Here is a 22,756-nt window from a genome sequence, read left to right as displayed (position 1 = left end):
CTAGGAAACCACTGCTAAGGACAGGCAACAAGCAGAAGAGACTTGTTTGGGCTAAAGAACACAAGGAATGGACATTAGACCAGTGGAAATCTGTGCTTTGGTCTGATGAGTCCAAATTTGAGATCTTTGGTTCCAACCACCGTGTCTTTGTGCGACGCAGAAAAGGTGAACGGATGGACTCTACATGCCTGGTTCCCACCGTGAAGCATGGAGGAGGAGGTGTGATGGTGTGGGGGTGCTTTGCTGGTGACACTGTTGGGGATTTATTCAAAATTGAAGGCATGCTGAACCAGCATGGCTACCACAGTATCTTGCAGCGGCATGCTATTCCATCCGGTTTGCGTTTAGTTTTACCATCATTTATTTTTCAACAGGACAATGACCCCAAACACACCTCCAGGCTGTGTAAGGGCTATTTGACCAAGGTGGAGAGTGATGGGGTGCTACGCCAGATGACCTGGCCTCCACAGTCACCAGACCTGAACCCAATCGAGATGGTTTGGGGTGAGCTGGACCGCAGAGTGAAGGCAAAAGGGCCAACAAGTGCTAAGCGTCTCTGGGAACTCCTTCAAGATTGTTGGAAGACCATTCCCGGTGACTACCTCCTGAAGCTCATCAAGAGAATGCCAAGAGTGTGCAAAGCAGTCATCAAAGCAAAAGGTGGCTACTTTGAAGAACCTAGAATATAAGACATATTTTCAGTTGTTTCACACTTTTTTGTTAAGTATATAATTCCACATGTGTTGATTCATAGTTTTGATGCCTTCAGTGTGAATGTACAATTTTCATAGTCATGAAAATACAGAAAAATCTTTAAATGAGAAGGTGTGTCCAAACTTTTGGTCTGTACTGTAGGTAATATTGAGATTTCGTTAGAATATATCATGTAAGCCAGACACTGAGGACCACTGTAAACATAACAATGACGATGAGGAGGTAGAGTATGAGGACAAGCCTGTCTACAACCATTGCGGCAGTACACCAGTCTGACTTGGCATCATCCTTTTCCTTAGATAGGGTAAGCTCCTGATGAATATGTAGAATTTCTGCCAGTAGCCTTTTTAGCAGTTTTACTTCTTGGGAAACTTTTCCTTTTTGTAGATCCTTCTTCTCCTGGAGTTCGGCAATCTTCTCGAATTTCTTTCCATCATCATCTAGGAAGGAAGCTGCAGCTGCAGATGGTAAAGAGCTAGAAACATCTGATCCTTAAAGACATTGCTGTAACCAGCCCATTAATGTGTACTCACCATTTCCTTCACCTTTGATAGGAACTTCATCTTTTTTATGGAGCTTTACTTTGAAACACAGAGCACGGGCCAAATGTCTCATGATCCAGATCTTTATCCATGTTGGAACGCTTGGCTGAGATTCAGACAACATTAACATGTACGAGGTTGCAATAGAACCAATTGTACTGAACACCATGATCGCAAGGCAAACGCAGCAGAATATACCTGTATGTAAAACACAGTAATGCACCAAAAGAGTAATTTAAGGAGAGAACACTGAGAATGGAGCAAAATTCCAGAATATACAAGATGGGCAACTGTCCTCAAGATTTGTCCCATGTTGGGAACCTGGTTACGGTTTTTATATTATGCATTGCGCCCATTGCATTCCATCTTAAAATGAACATTTAGATTAAAGAAAAAGCAAGAAAAAAGGTTAAAAAAGGAAAAGGAACACTTCTGAGGGAGGAGAGGAAGAAAAAACAAACAAAACACTAAATAGCTATCTTGAATGTGGACAACTATGTCATAGCTAAATGAGCCTGCTTCTACCATGTCCGGGCATCCTAATCGGGTGCCGTATTGTAAGACAGCTGAAAAAACAAACAAAAAAAAGGAGTGTCAGCCGACAAGCACGGTAGGTTCACAGGGGGAGTAGGGTAGTTAAAGGATTGAAGCTTCACTTACTTCATACGGGGGAGAGGAATATTTCTCCCACCTACTAAGTGAGTGGAGCTTCAATCCTTCACCTCCCCTACTCCTCTTGAGGACCTACCGTACTGGTTGGCTGGCGCTCCTTTTTTGTTTGTTTCTTTCAGCTGTCATTTAGATTAAAAAGGATCTGTCACTAGAGAACAAAGGGATTGGTAGTCCAAAATTGGACATGCTGGAACCTTATCTTCCCTGGCTATCATCTGTCAAGAGCCTCCATACACATTAAACCAATGTCCGAACCTGTCAAGATCAGCGGGTTCTGCTTACACTAGTCTAATGTGTATGGGACCTTTACTCTGGATAAACATAAGAGCACAAGCGCACATAAGAGCAGAAGTATTTCTTTGTTGTGGTGCTTATGTTAGGGGTAATATCACCTGGCCGGTTGCTTTGTGTTCTGTTGGATTGGAATGTCAGGTGCTAACAAAAGGATAATCAAGATGTACTAAAAAATGCTAGCTAAGGGAAGATATATGACATTATGATCCTTTGTATGCATATTAGAAGGATAACCATAATGTTGTTATTACTGGAGTGGGTAGCAAATGTTGGTCTCAAAACAGTTCTGTCATCTAAGGGCAAAAATAGTGACTTGCCCCGGGGAATGGGGATGACTCGGTACCCGGGCCTTTAGCCTGGCCTTTAGGGATGTCGCGGTGGTCGGCTCCCGGGCCCGTACCCTGGGGTCGCTCCTTAAAAGGGTGGATATTTGTTAATTTTAAGATAGAGTTCTTGACGCCACCTGTGGCTTCGGGTGAGGATCACCAGCGCTGCGCAGTCCTCTGAGGCCGATGATAAGGCAGCTCGAGGGTATAGCTCCCCACAGGTGGAGCTAGGCCTCAGGGCAGTGTATGACGGGGTATGCAGGACAGGCGAGACCCAATCGGGTCAGAGGAAGAACAGGGACTGACACGATAGTCACTTCAGTACCTTTTACTGATGGAAATTCAGGCACGTCCCGGAGCACTGTAGGGTGAAGGGTGCATGTCAGGATCCTCCCCAATGAGTGGGCTTTGGGCCTCCTGCTTCTTGTCTCTGCGTAGTACGTTTCTGACCTGCCTGGAGCTAGGCCTAACTCTGTCTCTGTCCTGCGCTGGCTGACCTTGTGGTAGGGCCTTTCCTTGGAGTACACGCTTCCGAGTTACGGGGCCTATGTGTCTCCTTGCTCTGTTACGTATCAGCACTTTAGCGACCCTGGGACTTGTAGTTCTCCAGGGATTCCGGTTTATCTTACTGGGTCGTGGAGATCCCGGTAAGCTTCGGACTCGGTGTCCGGTAACTGCCTCGGGGTGAGCTAATTAAGCTCCTCTGCCCCCTATGTACTAACTCTCCTCTTGCCTTCGGCCACTCGGGCCCTCACTAGGCTACTCACACTAACGGCAGCTTGCTGCGCTTCACCGATCTTATGGCGCCGGCACACCTAAAGCTCACCACTCTGAGCTACGCTGAGTCTTGGTCTGGATAAGCTCTACTGCAGGATAGCAATTGCAGGAGCTGGAACAGACTTTTGTCCTCTGAGGTAACTCTTCTCAGACTGTACTGGACTCACTGCTAAACCAGACTGAACTCGACTCTGACTCCAGAATAGACTAACTGTCGTCTCCAGACTAACTGCTGCCTGGCTCCACCTTCCCTATTTATCTATCCCTAACGGGCTCCCTCTGGTGGTCTGAGGTGGAAGGTGGAGATGTGTGAATGGTTATGGGGGCCTCCTGTGGAGGATTCCTTCAATACACCCTTCTAGGATCTGTGATACCAAGCGCAGCTGGGCGTCACAATAGCATCTTCAGGTTGGAGGGGGCAATGCATAGCCGGAGTCCAAAAAGGGTATAAAAGACCCAAGCAGGGTTCAGAAGAGAAAGAGGGAGCATCACCTATGAGGGAAGACATTCCTGTGGAAGGGGTTTCATTGAGCAATGAAGAGCAGGGTTGGACTGGCCCACCAGAGAACCGGAGAATCCTGCGGTGGGCCCTGGCTTCTCCTTCAGGAGAGTTCATAGTGCAAACCTGGCAGCTGCTATGGGGCTCTTGAGTGGGGGAGAAAGGTGGGCCCTCAGAATCAAATCCTCTGGTGGGCCCAACATTCTTCAGTCTGACACTGATGAAGAGGGTACTATAAAGGAGAGTACACTCCAAGGAGATAGGAGGTTCACACCAAGGTGACATAAAAAGGTAAGATGCCAGACAGTGAGACACTAAAAAAAACCTGAACGTGTGACGGGTTTGTTTCTGGTTAATTATGTTGTTATTAAAAGTACTGTAACTCTCAGGAATTAATGTCTCTTTGTTGTTTAGTAGCTATGTAATATTGTAATCATTTTATTATCTGTTTTATCAATCTTATACTATTCATTTGATCCTGGGTATAAAACCATTTCTTTTTATGCAATTTGTCAGTGTGCTTTATTTGCTGACCGTCCACTCGAATCTATGCAGGAATATAGTTATTGGGAGTTATCGTTTGATATTGATATTGTCAGTAATAATATTTCTTGATATTGTTATTGCTCTGTATTCTTGTCATTCAGTATTAATATTGCTGACAGTAATAGTATTTATCACATACTTACTGTGAAATTTCAAGTGAAATGACTATATCATCCATTTTAAAGAGTGTCCAACTCCTTACCTTATTGTTTCCCTAACTACACTGTGTGCAGAATTATTAGGCAAGTTGTATTTTAGAGGATTATTTTTATTATTGATCAACAACTATGTTCTCAATCAACCCAAAAGACTCATAAATATACAAGCTTAATATTTTTGGAAGTTGGAGTGGGGTTTTTTAGATTTGGCCATCTTAGGAGGATATCTGTTTCTGCAGGTAACTATTACTGTGCAGAATTATTAGGCAACTTAATAAAAACCAAATATAATCCCATCTCACTTGTTTATTTTCACCAGGTAAACCAATATCAGTGCACAAAATTTAGAAATAAACATTTCTGACATGCAAAAACAAAAGAATTAGTGATGAATATAGCCACCTTTCTTTATGATGTCACTCAGCAGCCTTCCATCCATAGATTCTGTCAGTTGCTTGATCTGTTTTCCATCAACATTGCGTGCAGCAGCCACCACAGCCTCCCAGACACTGTTCCGAGAGGTGTACTGTTTTCCATCCCTGTAGATCTCACATTTTATGATGAACCACAGGTTCTCTATGGGGTACAGATCAGATGAACAAGGGGGCCATGCCATTATTTTTTCTTCTTTTAGACCTTTACTGGCTGTGGAGTAGTTGGATGCATGTGATGGAGCATTGTCCTGCATGAAAATCATGTTTTTCTTGAACGATACCAACTTCTTCCTGTACCACTGCTTGAAGAAGTTGTCTTCCAGAAACTGGCAGTAGGTCTGGGAGTTGAGCTTCACTCCATCCTCAACCCAAAAAGGTCCCACAAGGTTATCTTTGATGATACCAGTCCATACCAGTACCCCACCTCCACCTTGCTGGCGTCTGAGTCGGAGTGGAGCTCTCTGCCCTTTACTGATCCAGCCTCTGGCCCATCCATCTGGCCCATCAAGAATCACTCTCATTTTATCAGTCCATAAAACCTTTGAAAAATCAGTCTTAAGATATTTCTTGGCCCATTCTTGACGTTTTATCTTATGTTTCTTGTTCAAAGGTGGTCGTTTTTCAGCCTTCCTTACCTTGGCCATGTCCCTGAGTATCGCACACCTTGTGCTTTTTGATACTCCAGTAACATTGCAGCTCTGAAATATGGCAAAACTGGTGGTGAATGGCATCTTGGCAGCTTCACGCTTGATTTTCCTCAATTCATGGGCAGTTATTTTGCACCGTTTTTGGCCAACACGCTTCTTGCGACCCTGTTGGCTATTTGCCATGAAACGCTTGATTGTTCGGTGATCACGCTTCAAAAGTTTGGAAATTTCAAGACTGCTGCATCCCTCTGCAAGACATCTAGCAATTTTGGACTTTTCAGAGCCCGTCAAATCTCTCTTCTGACCCATTTTGCCAAAGGAAAGGAAGTTGCCTAATAATTGAGCACACCTTATATAGGGTGTAGATGTCATTAGTCAACACCCCTCCTCATTACAGAGATGCACATCCCCAGATTTACTTAATTGGTAGTTGGCTCTCAAGCCTATGCAGCTTGGAGTAGGACAACATGTATAAAAAGTATCATGTGATCAAAATACTCATTTGCCTAATAATTCGGCACACAGTGTAATTTAAAATGAGAATTTGCATTTATAAAATTTATAGAACTGGTAATATTACAATCTAATGCTGCTCCACTATTACTCCTGTTATGCGGCAGGAGAATTTGTTTGCGCTAATGTAAGGAGATGCACTCGCTGCCGTGTTCCCCCTGAAGACATCAATGCTACTGTGGTATAGAATATGTAGGATGTGAATAATGTTTTGTTCCTGATATGTTTCCTTGTGATAATAAGTGTTAATTTCCCTGTGGTCTGCAGTACTAACTAACGGTCACAAGATGTCACTGTCTAGAATATTGGTGAAATGTGACATCTGCCCAGCACCACAGCAGGCACAGAGACAGTGTGAGAGTTAAGACCAGCCCATACTGGGGAGGAAGTTTGGGAATCTCTGGTTAGTGTGAAGAACAGGAAGTAGAGTTCAGTTAGGAGAAGTAAGGAGAACTGATAGCAGTGGTCATAACCATTGGGCTGCTAGGGTCAGCATGAGCCTGTTACTCGGGGCAGTGGATTGCCATAGAACAATTCCGTGTGAATCCATTTGTCGGCCTGGGGACCTCGAGATGGACGTCGGGGCCTTTGAGAGCAATTAGCCTGAGGTGCTGCAGGGGAAGATGGACTCATACTCTAAGAGGCGGGAGGTATTGGAATCTGAGTGCACTGCTTGTGGTGGAGAAGAATTTCTAGTGCTAGAGGAGTTAGCAAGAGGGATGCTCTACCCAGACCGAGAACTAGGGCTGAATTTATGTCCAGTACCTGTGGGAAAGACTGTACCCTGCTGTGCCCTATCCTACATTCTTCATTGTAATGACCGTAAATTGCTCAGTAAAAGTTTTAATGTATTCAGTGTGCTGCAAAAGTTCTGGAAGATGAAAGCATGGAGCCAGTGGAGACCCGGGGGCCACAAGTAAGTGTGATGCACCCCACACACAGCAGCACATCGGAACTTGGACACGATTTTCCTGTAGGGTGCCAGAGCATGCAGAAGCAGCTCGCCCACGACTACCTCGCTCTGGCACCCTACACCAACATTAGATTACTCTATTGCACCTGCATATTTCAATGAAAATCATAAGGGGTAGCTGTTTGAAGACACTGAATGAACAAATATTAGTAGAGATTTCAGCTCTGAAGCCCACAGGATTCTGAATACTGCTGCTCTGGACTATAGTAAAGACTGTAACTCAGGATGAGTGGCAGATACAGTATGTAATGCAATAATCTGTGTACTGCAGCACACTCTTATCTCTAAAGCTTTTATAGGTGCATTATAGGCTACATATAAGAATATAGAAATACACTTACCTAAAACGGGGGGATTGTCTGAGCTAGGGAGCATATCATTCAGAATTAGCAGGAGCACAGAAAACCCCAACACCACTGTAATCTTAAATCCAAGTCTCTCTCCAGTTCCCATTTGTATAAACATACTAACAATATCCAGAAGGACCAAGAAGCAGGATGGAATGATGAGGTTTATGACGTAGACCACAGGGGCTCGCTTTATGGCAATCTAAAAAGTAAAATTGGAAAATATTTTGAATTCAATTTATTAATCAACCTGTTGTCGAATTCTGGTGCGAAAAATTACTAATTTTGGTGTACATTTGTCTTGCATGATTAACCTCTCACAGCCTGACAAATTTCCAATATTTAACACCATAATTTGGCATAGTTATAGCTAAACTCAATGCATTTGCACCCACCTGCCAGTAGAAGTTAGTCACACAAAGACAGGCAGGAGGAGGATAGCTGTGCAGCAACAGTGAAAAGCCTGTGTCATACAGTGGGGAAAAAAAGTATTTAGTGAGCCACCAATTGTGCAAGTTCTCCCACTTAAAAAGATGAGAGAGGCCTGTAATTGCCATCATAGGTAGACCTCAACTATGGGAGACAAAATGAGAAAATCCTGAAAATCACATTGTCTGATTTGGAAAGAAATTTTTTTCAAATTTTGGTGGAAAATAAGTATTTGGTCTGTTACAAACAAGCAAGATTTCTGGCTCTCACAGACCTGTAGCTTCTTCTTTAAGAGGCTCCTCTGTCCTCCACTCATTACCTGTAGTACTGGCACCTGTTTGAACTTGTTATCAGTATATAAGACACCTGTCTGCAGCCTCAAACAGTCACACTCCAAATTCCACTATGGTGAAGACCAAAAAGCTGTCGAAGGACACCAGAAACAAAATTGTAGCCCTGCACCAGGCTGGGGAAGACTGAATCTGCAATAGGCAATCAGCTTGGTATGAAGAAATCAACTGTGGGAGCAATAGTTAGAAAATGGAAGACATACAAGACCACTGATAATCTCCCTCGATCTGGGGCTCCACACAAGATCTCACCCCGTGGGGTCAAAATGATCTCAAGAACGGTGAGCAAAAATCCCAGAACCACACGGGGGGACCTAGTGAACGACCTGCAGAGAGCTGTGACCAACGTTACACAGGCTACCATCAGTAACACACTACTCTGCCAGGGACTCAGATCCTGCAGTGCCAGACGTGTCCTCCTGCTTAAGTCATTACATGTCCGGGCCCATCTGAAGTTTGCTAGAGAGCATTTGGATGATCTAGAAGAGTATTGGGAGAATGTCATATGGTCAGATGAAACCAAAGTAGAACTGTTTGGTAGAAACACAACTCGTCGTGTTTGGAGGAGAAAGAATGCTGAGTTGCATCCAAAGAACACCATACCTACTGTGAAGCATGGGGGTTGCAACATCAAGCTTTGGGGCTGTTTCTCTGCCAAGGGACCAGGACAACTGATCCGTGTACATGAAAGAATGAATGGGGCCATGTATCGTGAGATTTTGAGTGCAAACCTCCTTCCATCAGCAAGGGCACTGAAGATGAAACGTGGCTGGGTCTTTCAGCATGACAATGATCCCAAGCACAGCTTCAGGGCAACAAAGGAGTGGCTTCGTAAGAAGCATTTCAAGGTCCTGGAGTGGCCTAGCCAGTCTCCAGATCTAAACCCTATAGAAAACCTTTGGAGGGAGTTGAAAGTCCGTGTTGCCCAGCGACATCCCCAAAACATCACTGCTCTAGAGGAGATCTACATGGAGGAATGGGCCAACATACCAGCAACAGTGTGTACCAACCTTACAGAAAACGTTTGACCTCTGTCATTGCCAACAAAGGATATATAACAAAGTATTGAGATGAACTTTTGTAATTGACCAAATACTTATTTTCCACCAAAATTTGAAAAAAAAATTCTTTCCAAATCAGACAATGTGATTTTCAGGATTTATTTTCTCATTTTGCCTCTCATAGTTGAGGTCTACCTATGATGGCAATTACAGGCCTCTCTCATCTTTTAAAGTGGGAGAACTTGCACAATTGGTGGCTGACTAAATACTTTTTTTCCCCACTGTAGCTGGCTATTATGTGGGGGTGAGTTGCACTCGCTATATATTGTTTGCTACTCAAAGGGACAAAGAGGAGCATGTAAGAAGCTTAAGCCTGAACTGAATTTGTGCAGTTTGTCACTGGTGGAGGAGACCATCCCACTGCATGTAAATACAACCTTTATACATGAAGGGCAAAAATTGCCACCGTGAAGAGGAGAAGAGAAGCTTAGTCCTGTGAATGAAGAGTGTATCCACCAATAAGGTGAAAAGAGAGCCACCCACAATAGATGCGGAGATAAAATGAAGAGGTTTGCCACAAGACATGGTGTAGAGACTGATGCATAAGAGTGAGGGACTGATACACGGTAACTGAGAGAGCAGGTACAACTGCACAAGATTGCCAGACATATATAGCATATATAGACATATATATAGCTATAGCACGGCATTAGTGCTTGGGTAGGTGACAGGCAGAGTGCTGTCGGCGGCCTGCTCAAGATTTAAGTCCCCAAGGGCAACTAAAAAATAAAGTGGAAATTTAAAAATATATATTGTAACAATATAAAAAAATAAAAGAAAGAAAATATAGACCGATTTATCAAAATAAACAATTATTTAAACCCTAAGTTAATTGCCAAAAATAAAAAAATAGAAACTCTAGAATTGCTATTTTTTAATTGCCACAAATTACCCCAAAATGAAATAAAAAGTGATGAAAACATTGTATGAACTCCAAAACTGTATCAATAAAAACTACAGCACAAAACGAAAGCCCTCAGAAAGGTCCACTAGAGAAAAAAATAAAAAAGTTCAGAGTTTCAGATAATGGCAGCAAATTTTTGTTTTAACAAACGTCAATTTTTTTTAACCACTAAAGTATTAAAAAAGACTCTTAGAAGTTTGGCATCGTCGTAACAGTACTGACCTGGAGAATCATATTTCTATGTAATTTTTATCACATAATGAATGTCTTCAAAATAAAATCCAAAAATCAGTAGTGGGAAATGCATCATTTTCACCATTTTACCCCACTTGGAACTTCTTTCACAGTTTTTCAGTACATTATATGGTAAAATGAATGGCGTAATTACAAACTATAACTCGTCCTACCAAAAACTAGCCCTCATATGGCAATCTTAATTGAAAAAGAAAAAAGTTATGACCCTTGTAAGACGGAGAGGAAAATATAAAAGCGCAAAGATGAAAAATAACAGGTTTGCAAAATGAAAATATACCCCAAACTGATTTTTCCTAGTATTGTTATTTATGAAATAAATATCTACTGTACATGTAATACATGTGAATCCTTAACAGTTGGGCGCAGGATTTTGAGAAGCAGAGGTATATCTATAGGGGGTGCACAGCTTACACTTCACCATTTTTGTCTAGTTTTTGGCGCTTTAAGCCTTTTTTTGAGGACCAAATTCTTTTATTTTAAGCCTTTTTTGGAAGCTTGTTGTATTTGTGTTCCCCTGTTTTTTTTACGTTCCCTATTGTGGGCTCGTTTTTGTTTTACAGGTTTTTGCAGCTGATTTAATAATTATAATTTTTTAAAAAAAATGCAAAATGTTTGCCCAAGTTTTGCAACATTTTTGCAGATCATTCAACTTTTAACTTTAAAAAGGTGCAAAAAAAGGTAAAAAGCAAAAAATGAGAATTTTTATTTTGCACAACATTCATGGACCATATGCACCATTTTCAAGAATTTGACGCAAAAAATGCCAATGAATAACACGAGACAAAAAAATAAAAGTGACCGAAAATCTGCAAATGATGAATCGGGCAACATATTTTAACTTATAAAACAGCTATATTTGTCACCTGGAAGATCACTTGGCTGTAGTCCACTCCATCACTCCATATTGTTGAGTTTGATACAGTGACGTCCAACAGGGTCCAGTCTCCTTTACTGACAAAAATGTCTTGTGAGTTCATGTTCACTTGAGATGAGTTGTATTTTGGTAGCATGATGATGTCTTGGACTATACAGAAATGCAATAAGAACATTAAATCATGTGTAGGCAAAGGGCATAGGAGTCAATTGCTGTGATGGACAGCTCAGTTGTCCAGTCTGGTGCAGGGGCGTGCTGAGCTGTCTGTGCAGTGAATGACAACTCAGTTGTCCAGTCTGGTGCAGGGGCTTGCTGAGCTGTCTGTACAGTGATTGACAGCCCAGTCGTCTAGTCTGGTGCAGAGGCATGCTGAGCTGTCTGTACAGTGATTGACAGCCCAGTCGTCTAGTCTGGTGCAGGGGCGTGCTGAGCTGTCTGCACAGTGATTGACAGCTCAGTTGTCCAGTCTGGCGCAGGGTCGTGCTAAGCTGTCTGTACAGTGATTGACAGCTCAGTCGTCCAGTCTGGGGCAGGGGCATGCTGAGCTGTCTGTGCAGTGATTGACAGCTCAGTTGTCCAGTCTGGCGCAGGGTCGTGCTAAGCTGTCTGTACAGTGATTGACAGCTCAGTCGTCCAGTCTGGGGCAGGGGCGTGCTGAGCTGTCTGTGCAGTGATTGACAGCTCAGTTGTCCAGTCTGGTGCAGGGGCGTGCTGAGCTGTCTGTGCACTGATTAAGAGCTCAGTTGTCCAGTCTAGTGCAGGGGCGTGCTGAGCTGTCTGTACAGTCATTGACAGCTCAGTCATCCAGTCTGGTGCAGGGGCGTGCTGAGCTGTCTGTGCAGTGATTGACAGCTCAGTTGTCCAGTCTGGTGCAGGGGCGTGCTGAGCTGTCTGTGCAGTGATTGACAGCTCAGTTGTCCAGTCTGGTGCAGGGGCGTGCTGAGCTGTCTGTACAGTCATTGACAGCTCAGTTGTCCAGTCTGGTGCAGGGGCATGCTGAGCTGTCTGTGCAGTGATTGACAGCTCAGTTGTCCAGTCTGGTGCAGGGGCGTGCTGAGCTGTCTGTGCAGTGATTGACAGCTCAGTTGTCCAGTCTGGTGCAGGGGCGTGCTGAGCTGTCTGTGCAGTGAATGACAGCTCAGTTGTCCAGTCTGGTGCAGGGGCGTGCTGAGCAGTCAATCACTGCATCCTAAGACACACTGAGAGTTGCAATCGTTACATTCACTATAAATAAATATAAGAACACTGCATTCATGGACAAAAGTATTAGGACACATGTCTTAATCACTGAATTCAGGCTTTTCACATGGCCCCATTGCCCCTGTGGCGCCCCTGAGGGCTCAGTCGCCACAGGGGTACTGCACCTCAGATAGAGGTGTGGTATCTCTAGTCTCAGGTAAGGATGGAGCATCTCACAGGACCCTGCTGTACACCCAACACTACACCACTCCCATCTGCAGGGGGCCTAAATGCACCAGGGTGCTGCCCCGGCCCAGGATAGAGGAGATGGGGGGAACCAAAGATAGGGGGAACCATGTAGTGGGTGAGGGTGGAGGAAGCACTTTACTTTTACACCTAATCTAGGCATATATAGACAGTGGCCATCTTTATAACCTGGTCTTTAGTTGTGGTACCTGAGGAAGGCAAGTTAGCATAAGGCTGCGGTCGGCTGAGGGTCCAAGATTCCCAGTCTCAGGCCTCGAGTCGGGGATTGGGGCAGAGTTGAGTTATAGCCGGCTCTGTTCCTGGTCAGAGTCCAGTCAAGAGGGCCCCGGAGGGGAGCAGAGGAGTTAAGCTCCCCAGGCGAAAGGATCCCAGGGGATACGGACGGAGTGGAGTCGCCACCTGTATACCTCAAACTGGCATAGCCAGAGGGATTCCTGCCGCAAGAGGGGAACGGCCCCCGATATCTGACTTTGTTACTTCAAGTCTCAGTCAGAAAAGCCCGGAGGCTCAGTGGATGCCAGGGGGATACGGACGGAGCGGAGTCGCCACCTGTATCTCTCTTGCCTGTGAATATCCAGCGGGAGACCCGGCCTTACACCACGTACAGATGACTAGCCCAGGGGGATGGGGATGACTCGGGACCCGGGCCTTTAGGGATGTCGCGGTGGTCGGCTCCCGGGCCCGTACCCTGGGCCTCTCCTTTAAAAAGGGTTGGTGATTTGTTAGGTTTATAAAAGAGTTTGTGACGCCACCTGTGGCTTCTGGTGAAGATCACCAGCGCTGCGCAGTCCACTGAGGCCAGTGATAAGGCAGCTTGATGGTATAGCTCCCCACAGGTGGAGCTGGGCCTCAGGGCAGTGTATGAACGGGGATGTAGGACAAAGAGACTCCGCCGGGCCAGAGCCAGAACAGGGACGGACACAATAGTCACTTCAGTACCTTTTACTGGTGGAATTACAGGCACTCCCCGGAGCATTGTAGGGTGAAGGGTGTATGTCCGGATCCTCCCCAATGAGCAGGTTTTGGGCCTCCTGGCTCTGGCTTCTGCGTAGTAAGTTTCTGACCTGCCTGGAGCTAGGCCTAACTTTGTCTCTGTCCTGCGCTGGCTGACCTTGTGGTAGGGCCTTCTCTTGGAGTGCACGCTCCCGACCTACTGGGCCTTTGTGTCTCCTGGCTCTGGTACATATCAGCACTTTAGCGATCCTGGGACCTGTAGTCCTCCAGGGATTCCGGTTTATCTTACTGGGTCATGGAGATCCCGGCAAGCTTCGGACCCGGTGTCCGGTAACTACTTCTTCTTCGGGGTGAGCTAATTAAGCTCCTCTGCCCCCTTATGAACTAACTCTCTACTCTTCGCCTTTGGCCTACTCGGACCCTCAATAGGCTACTCACACTAACGGCAGCGTGCCGCTCTTCACCGATCTTGTGGCGCCGGCACACCTAAAGATCACCTCACTGAGCTACACCGAGTCTTGATCTGGATAAGCTCCACTGCAGGATAGCAATTGCAGGAGCTGGAACAGGCTTTTGTCCTCTGAGGTAACTCTTCTCAGACTGCACTGGACTCACTGCTAACCCAGACTAGACTAGACTAACTGCTGCCTGGCTCCACCTTCCCTTATATATCTCCCTAACGGGCTCCCTCTGGTGGTCTGAGGTGGAAGGTGAAGATGTGTGAATGGTTATGGGGGCCTCTTGGGGAGGAATCCTTCAATACACCCTTCCAGGATCTGTGATACCAAGCACAGCTGGGCTTCACATTCCCCCCTAGTTAAAGTCAGCACTCCCGGGCTGAAGTACATTTTATAAAAACAGTAACAATAGGAAACATAAGCAATGCTAGAACATTCTTCCCTTTATGGGAGGCACGAATCTTAAACGTTGCATAACAAAATAATTTACAGAGTGTCTTCAGAATCCAAGTCTCCTGTGGTGAGGTTCCCAGCAAGGATGTCCATCTCACAAGGTAGAGTACTTTGGTAGTTTTGAGGGACCTGTCCTAACCCTCTACGTAGGCCCTGAGGTGGCTGCAGGGCATGAAGATCCTGAGTTGGACCTCCAAACGAGCCACTCCAGACAGGTTTTCCTTCTGAGGTCACTTAAAAGGGCACTCCAGGGAGCACAATTATATACATCAAGAGTTTTTGGGCTGCACACAGTCCTCAGCCACGCAGTTCATTATGCAAATAAAGAATTAATAGGAAAAAGCACAAATTAATAAACATATGCATGACAAATTAATACTCAATACCCCAGGGGTAACTATATATATTTTCAGAAACTTTGACTATTTACTGAGTGTACCAAGCAGGGGGTTTACCTCTCGTGCTGCGTACTGATCTGCGTAGTGCCATAGGTGGTGGGGTGTCAGTGTCTATATCCTCAGTTACTCTACCAGTTCTACGTGTAACCATGTTGTAAAACTGCCTTAACCTCTCTCTTGGACTGACAAGTCTACCATTGGCTGGGCCCTCTTGCTCTGCTCCTGCCGGGGATCCTTCATCCGGGGATACTTCTTGAGCTGGGTCTTCTACAGCACTTACAGGTTCAACTTGCTGTGGAGGGTTTTCTGGCTGTTCATAGAATTGGAGTACTGGAATGATTACTGCACCTCCTATTTGAGGCCAATCCGCTGGGAAGTCTCCTAGGTCAGTGTGGATCACTGTTTCTTTAGGTTGTTCCTGGGTTGTGAGAGGCACTTTTTCTTGGGGTTTCAGCAAATCTGGACACAATTTTAGGTGGTCCCTGGACACTGTAGCAGATGTCCTTCCTCCATCACGACTAATTATGCATGTCTTTTTGTTGTCAAACTTTGACGGTAACACAGTGTAGGGGTCTTTTTCCCACTGGTCGTCGAGTTTGTGGTTGCGTCTTTTCCTTTTTAGTACTGTTTCACCAGGTGTGAAAGGTTTTGCTGGTGCGTTTTTGTTGTAATGCATTTCCTGCTTTTCTCTCACCCGAGTAAGACTGTCCTTGACACAAGCTTGTACCCTTCTGTACTGCTCTTGTCTGGTCTTGTCCCAGTCCTCAGTGGTCATATCAGCTTCAGGTTCAACAACACCAAGCTCCAAATCCATGGGCAGCTTTCCTGGCCTTGCCCGCATGAGATATGCCAGAGTGCAATTGGTGGAACTGACTGGTATATGATTGTACAGATCCACTAGGTCAGGTAGTAGGTCTGGCCACTGGTTTCTCTCCTCAAGTGGTATGGTCTTTAGCAGGTCGATGATGATGTTGTTCATCTTTTCGCAGAGACCGTTGGTTTGTGGGTGATACGGTGTAGTTCTGATCTTTTTACACCCGTAGAGATGGCAGAACTCCTTGAACAACTCAGCCTCAAAGGCCGGGCCTTGGTCCATCAACACCTGCTCAGGGTAGTCATGGGGTCTGCAGAAATACGCTTGGAACGTTTTTGCTGCTGTCTCTGCCGTCAGGTCTTTGACGGGGGCGACCACCAGGAAACGTGAGTAGTGATCCACCATAGTCAGAGCATAGGAGTACCCTGACCTGCTGGGGGAGAGCTTGACATGGTCCAGGGCCACGATCTCCAGGGGCCGAGTCGTCTTGATGGGCTGTAGGGGTGCCTTCTGGCTACTGAAGTCTTTCCTTCTTAGGCCGCAGGGTTCACAGTTCCGACACCACTTTTCAATGGAGCTGCTCATTCCTACCCAGTAGAATCGACACTTCAGCAGGGTCTCTAGCTTTTTCCAGCCAAAGTGCCCCGCCTGATCGTGGTAAGCTTCCAATACCATCTGGATGTCTGTCTTAGGAACCACTATCTGCCATACCATCTCATGAGTTCTTGGATTAACGTACCTCACAGCTTCTCACGGTAAATAAACAGCCGACTTCTCTCGTTCCACAGCTGCTTTGCTTGCAGAGACGCATCTTTCTCCAGGGAGGCACCTTCTTGGGTTATCAGCTGTTTGATGCGGCTGACAACCGGGTCGCTGTCCTGGGATTCTTTCCAGCTGTGGTGAGGCAGGGGGTTTAACGTCTTTCCACGCTGCTTCCTGGAGGCTCGTTGCTCATAGATCATCCCACTCCGGTGAAAGGCAGGTAGCTCTATCTCTTCCAGGTCATCCACTTCTTCTTCTGTGTCTGACTGGTGAGGCATCCTAGACAGGGCATCGGCGTTGGCGTTCTTGCGGCCCGCCCGGTATTTGATTGTAAATTGGTAGTTTGACAGCCGAGCCATCCATCGTTGTTCCAGAGCCCCCAACTTAGCTGTTTCAAGATGGGTCAAGGGGTTGTTATCAGTAAAGGCAGTGAACCTGTTGGAAGCTAGATAGTGCTTGAATCTTTCAGTGATAGCCCAGACTAAGGGCAGGAACTCCAACTTGTAACTGCTATAGTTCTCTGGGTTTCTCTCAGTCGGACGGAGCTTCCTGCTTGCGTATGCGATGACTTTCTCTTGCCCATTCTGCTTCTGACTTAAGGCAGCGCCCAGACCTTCATTGCTGGCATCTGTATACAGCAGGAACGGTTGGCCGTAGTCAGGGTAGGCTAAGATCTCATCACCTGTCAGGATCTCCTTCATCTCCTGAAACGACTCTGCTTGCTCCTTACCCCAGTGGAATGGAGGGTTTTTGCCTTTGGGGGACTGCCCGACCAGGAGGTCTTGCAGAGGAGCTGCTTTCTTTGTGTAGTCCTTTGCGAACCTCCGGTAGTATCCTACTAGTCCCAAGAACTGACGCACCTCCTTGAGGTTCTTCGGCTCCGGACACTTCTGGATGGCTGTGACTTTCTCCGGGTCTGGTGCTACGCCTTCCGGACTGACAATGTGTCCCAGGTACTGTACCTTCTTCTTGAGCAGGTGGCACTTTGAGGGCTTCAACTTCATCCCGTACCGGGACAGTGACTCAAATACCTCTGCCAGGTGTTTCAAGTGGTCCTCGTACGTTCTGGAGTACACAATTACGTCATCCAGGTAAAGTAACACAGTCTCGAAGTTGCGGTGTCCCAGGCAGCACTCCATCAATCTCTGGAATGTTCCAGGGTCATTGGAGAGTCCAAACGGCATGCTGTTGAACTCGCAGAGTCCCATCGGGGTGGTGAAAGCCGTCTTCTCCCGATCCTCCTCAGCCACAGCGACCTGCCAGTACCCACTAGTGAGGTCAAGGGTGGAAAAGTAATTTGCAGACTTTAAGGCAGCTAGGGACTCCTCTATGCGTGGTAAAGGGTATGCATCTTTATGTGTAATGCAATTTACTTGACGGTAATCTACACACATTCTCATGCTCCCGTCCTTTTTCCTAACCAGCACTAGGGGAGCCGCCCAGGGACTACAACTATCTCTAATTACTCCCGCCTTCCTCATGTCATGCAGCATTTCTTTTGCCTTCTGGTAGTGAGCTGGGGGTATAGGCCTATAACGTTCTTTGATTGGGGAATGGTTGCCTGTGGGGATATGATGTTGAACCCCCTTAACCCTCCCGAAGTCAAGTGGATGTTTACTGAACACCTGCGAGTATTCTTGAACCACCCGGTGTACACCCTGTTTTTGATGGGTAGGAGTGGTGTCTGTCCCAACATGGAGCTGTTGACACCAGTCCTCCACCTGGGTTGCAGGGTCATTATCCTCTACTTCATCTGGTGAGGTTAAGGACTCCGCCTCATGGATGCAGTTATTATTGACAGCATGTAATTTGGCAACAGTGGCATAACATGGCAGTTTGACCTCATCTTCCCCTAGGTAAAGAAGACGGACAGGCACCCTCCCATTACGTACATCCACCACTCCCCTGGCGGTTAAGAGTGTGGGTCTATGCTCGGAGCAAAGGGGTTCTACTACCGCCTGGTAGCTCTGTCCTCTAAGACCTATGGCAGCTCTACACCAGATGAGCATTTCACTCATTGGGGGGATGACAATGGGTATGGGGTCTGTTACCCTCACGTTACCGATTTCACCATCTGTCAACCTTACTTGCTGTTGATACATCAGGACGCGGATCTCTCTCTGCAGTGCCCTCCTCTGTCTTGGTCTGGCAGTGTCAGCGATCTGTTGGAGTAAGAACATAACCTCTCCCAAACAGTTACCAACAACATTAGTGCCTAGTACCATATATGGGTTGCTGTCATCAGGGTTAGTCTCCACTACAATTAGTCCCTGGTCCTTCAGCTCCACTCTCCCCACCTTTACAGTCACATTCTTAACCCCGAGTAGGTTAAGGGGGAGTCCATTTGAAGCATATACAGACAAATTTGGAGCTGGCGGACGTAGATCGTCCATGGACCAGAACCTCTTGTAGAGGACTTCAGGCATGATGGTTACCTGAGAGTCTATGTCCAGCAGGGCATGCGTCGGGATCCCGTCCAATACAATGGACAGGAAAGGTCTTCCTCCGACGAACCTGTTGTACCAGTCTGATGGGCCAGGTGAGTCTACTCCTGGGTGTCGGCCCTCGGACCCAGGGTTTTCTCGTTTAAAGGACACTTCTGGGCGAGGTGTCCGGTCTTGCGGCATCGGTAGCAGTTTGGTTCCCTCGGTGGGCGGCGCTGGTCACTGGTCCTTGGCGAGGGTGGTGTTGGCCTTCTCCTCCTCCGCATCCAGGGGACATCCTCAGGGCTGTCGGCTAGCAGAATCTTGCCTCCTTCCTCGGGCTCCGTCCGCAGCTGCAGGGCACTCAGCACGGTGGTCAGGGTTTTGCTCATCTGACGCACCTCAGAGCGCAGACTGTCCAGTTCTTTAGGGGACGTTGCTGGAACCTTAGCTTCAGCAGCCACTGGGGAAAAGGTGGGTGTAATTGGCTCTGGGGCAACCCCACCCTGGTAACGTTGGATGACATTAGTTTTCAGGGGCTGCAGCCCTTTTATAGCCATGTCCTTGAGATTGTCAAAGGTGGCATCTGGATGATCCAGGGACCACCAACGCACAGTCCTGCTCTCCTCTGGAAACCTCAGTCCCCGGACAAACTGTTCCTTCAGCATTTTGTTCTCACTCTGAACGCTGGCTGGACTAACCTGGTTCAGAGCCCACAGGGCCCCTTGAAGACGCCAGGCGTAGTCCCGAACATTGTCCTCTGGTTGTTGGGAACAGCTGTAGAACCTCATTCGGAGGTCCGCCTCCGTAAGGTCCTCAAAGACAGTCTGTAGTTTTTGGAATATTGCGGACACTGTCTCCCGGTCTGCGGCCGACCATGTTTCCTCTTCCCGCTCCGCAGCACCGGTTAGTTGTCCTAATACAACGGCGGCTCTTTGTTTGCCGGTCATAGAGTACATGTCCAAAATACCACATATCTTCCGCTTGAATCCAGACAGGGTATCTGGTTTGCCGTTGTACTGGGGGAGCCACTTTGCTCCAGGAATGTACGGTAAAGTCATAGGAATCACAGGTGTTACAGGCGCTGCTGGTGGAGCGGCGGCTTCTGCCTGCCCATTATCGGGCGTGGGCTGAACTTCAGGGACGTTGACCGGTAGGTCGGCATTCTGCTGTTCGACGGACATTTTAGCGCCCCCCTAGTTAACCGTGGCCTACCTTCTGGTTTTTCTTCCGGTAGGCCGCAGCTCCGCAGGTGACGGTTGTCTTCAGGACCTTGCGTCGCTTGCGTCCTACATCAGAGCGTTCAGCGATGCTCCTTTCAGGACCTGGCGCTTCCAGCTTTGACGTCGGGGCGTGGGGCGTGTCTGGGACTTCGCGCTCTTTTGCAGTTACGCCGCTTATTTTCCCGCGGTTACACCCTTCTTCTCGCTCAAAGGCCCAACAATGGCGGCAACCTTCACCACAACTTTACGTACACAGTTCAGAATAAAGGCGCACAGTACCCGGTGGCAACGGGCATAACACTTCGTCGTTGCAGCGGGCACGCAATCCTCTTCGTGACGCCAGGAAGGAGATGACTAGCCCAGGGGGATGGGGATGACTCGGTACCCGGGCCTTTAGGGATGTCACGGTGGTCGGCTCCCGGGCCCGTACCCTGGGCCTCGCCTTTAAAAAGGGTTGGTGATTTGTTAGGTTTATAAAAGAGTTTGTGACGCCACCTGTGGCTTCTGGTGAGGATCACCAGCGCTGCGCAGTCCACTGAGGCCGGTGATAAGGCAGCTTGATGGTATAGCTCCCCACAGGTGGAGCTGGGCCTCAGGGCAGTTTATGAACGGGGATGCAGGACAAAGAGACTCCGCCGGGCCAGAGCAAGAACAGGGACGGACACAATAGTCACTTCAGTACCTTTTACTGGTGGAATTACAGGCACTCCCCGGAGCACTGTAGGGTGAAGGGTGTATGTCCGGATCCTCCCCAATGAGCAGGTTTTGGGCCTCCTGGTTCTGGCTTCTGCGTAGTAAGTTTCTGACCTGCCTGGAGCTAGGCCTAACTTTGTCTCTGTCCTGCGCTGGCTGACCTTGTGGTAGGGCCTTCTCTTGGAGTGCACCCTCCCGACCTACGGGGCCTATGTGTCTCCTGGCTCTGCTACGTATCAGCACTTTAGCAATCCTGGGACCTGTAGTCCTCCAGGGATTCCGGTTTATCTTACTGGGTCGTGGAGATCCCAGCAAGCTTCGGACCCGGTGTCCGGTAACTACTTCTTCTTCGGGGTGAGCTAATTAAGCTCCTCTGCCCCCTTATGAACTAACTCTCTACTCTTTGCCTTCGGCCAGCTCGGACCCTGAATAGGCTACTCGCACTAATGGCAGCGTGCCGCCCTTCACCGATCTTATGGCGCCGGCACACCTAAAGCTCACCTCACTGAGCTACACCGAGTCTTGAACTGGATAAGCTCCACTGCAGGATAGCAATTGCAGGAGCTGGAACAGGCTTTTGTCCTCTGAGGTAACACTTCTCAGACTGCACTGGACTCACTGCTAACCCAGACTAGACTAGACTAACTGCTGCCTGGCTCCACCTTCCCTTATATATCTCCCTAACGGGCTCCCTCTGGTGGTCTGAGGTGGAAGGTGAAGATGTGTGAATGGTTATGGGGGCCTCTTGTGGAGGAATCCTTCAATACACCCTTCCAGGATCTGTGATACAAAGCACAGCTGGGCTTCACACAGACAGGAGAGGACTTAGTGGGGAGAATCTAGGAACACCCCGGCGGGGTTCTGACAGGTGCTCCTGAAAAACCTGGGAAGTGCTGGACCCCGTTCCTGGTGGCCGCAGCGCGCCGCGAGAAGCAGAGAGGAACTTTGCAGCTGCCATTTCACTAAAGTGAGTAAATCTTGGACGACTTCACAGACTGCCTCTGTTTGCTCATTTCTGCGCGGCATCGCACCTACCACTACTCCCCTGACCTCTTCTCACTGCCCTGAGGCCTGCTCCGCCTGTGGGGAGTAGTATCATCGGAGCTTCCCCTAACATCAGCCTCAGTGGACTGCCGCAGCGCTGGTGGTAATCACCATTAACAACAGGTGGCGTAGTCGAAATACCACTCATCCTAAAAGAAGCCCAATATTTTTATGAGACAGCCCTGGGCACGGAACGGGTCTAGGCCACGACTGCATCCCCCTCGACATCAGCAAGGCCCGGCTCCGAGTATCCTCCCTAGCATCGCCCAGGGAGGTCGCCTCACCCCCATGTATAACATCCGGGCCCCCACTGTGCTGTCTTTCTTTACTAATGTGTGACAGAATGACAGTGGTGCAGAGCTCACTGATACCAACACTGTAATAGAAGCCACCGGTGTAATAAGTCCGTTCATGACATTTCTTCCTCCGAACATTTCCCCCATCACCTGTGAGTGATATTATTGAGAAGCAGAAAGGACCGCAGCAACTCGGCCACGAAGTGGAGACCCCGTAATGTTACAGAGTGGTGTCACTGAGCGCTGAGGACAGAAAAGTCACCAACGCTCTTCTAACTCTTTAACTGCAGAGTTCAAGCATTTTCCTCAGCACAAACACTGTGCACCAGGAGTTCATGGCCGAGCAGAGGCATGCAGCCTTACATCACCAAGCACAATGCCTAGCTTTGGTTGGAGTGATGTAAAGCCGCCACCACTGGACTCTGGAGGAAACGTGTCCTGTGCAGTGACGGATCACACTTCTCTATCTGGCGTCTG

The 22,756-nt window shown here is 47.5% G+C and overlaps 1 protein-coding gene across 1 annotated transcript in view; it reads right to left on the bottom strand.

The window, feature by feature from the left end:
* Nucleotides 1-882: 882 nt before the first annotated feature.
* Nucleotides 883-22,756, bottom strand: part of LOC141173643 (5-hydroxytryptamine receptor 3A-like) — an 81,077-nt gene continuing 59,203 nt past the window's right edge. Inside the window, exons 6-9 of the mRNA XM_073657944.1 lie at nt 11,305-11,465; nt 7,437-7,644; nt 1,248-1,454; nt 883-1,154 (exon numbers count right to left, since the gene is read on the bottom strand). Of these exons, the coding sequence (XP_073514045.1) occupies nt 883-1,154; nt 1,248-1,454; nt 7,437-7,644; nt 11,305-11,465 (848 nt within the window). The remainder of the gene's footprint in view (nt 1,155-1,247; nt 1,455-7,436; nt 7,645-11,304; nt 11,466-22,756) is intronic.

The sequence above is a fragment of the Phyllobates terribilis genome, unplaced genomic scaffold (genome assembly GCF_046119375.1).
Source record: "Phyllobates terribilis strain yellow unplaced genomic scaffold, ASM4611937v1 Scaffold_13__5_contigs__length_258822181, whole genome shotgun sequence".
Lineage (NCBI taxonomy): Eukaryota > Metazoa > Chordata > Amphibia > Anura > Dendrobatidae > Phyllobates > Phyllobates terribilis.
This window is presented reverse-complemented; position numbering and strand designations above follow the sequence as displayed.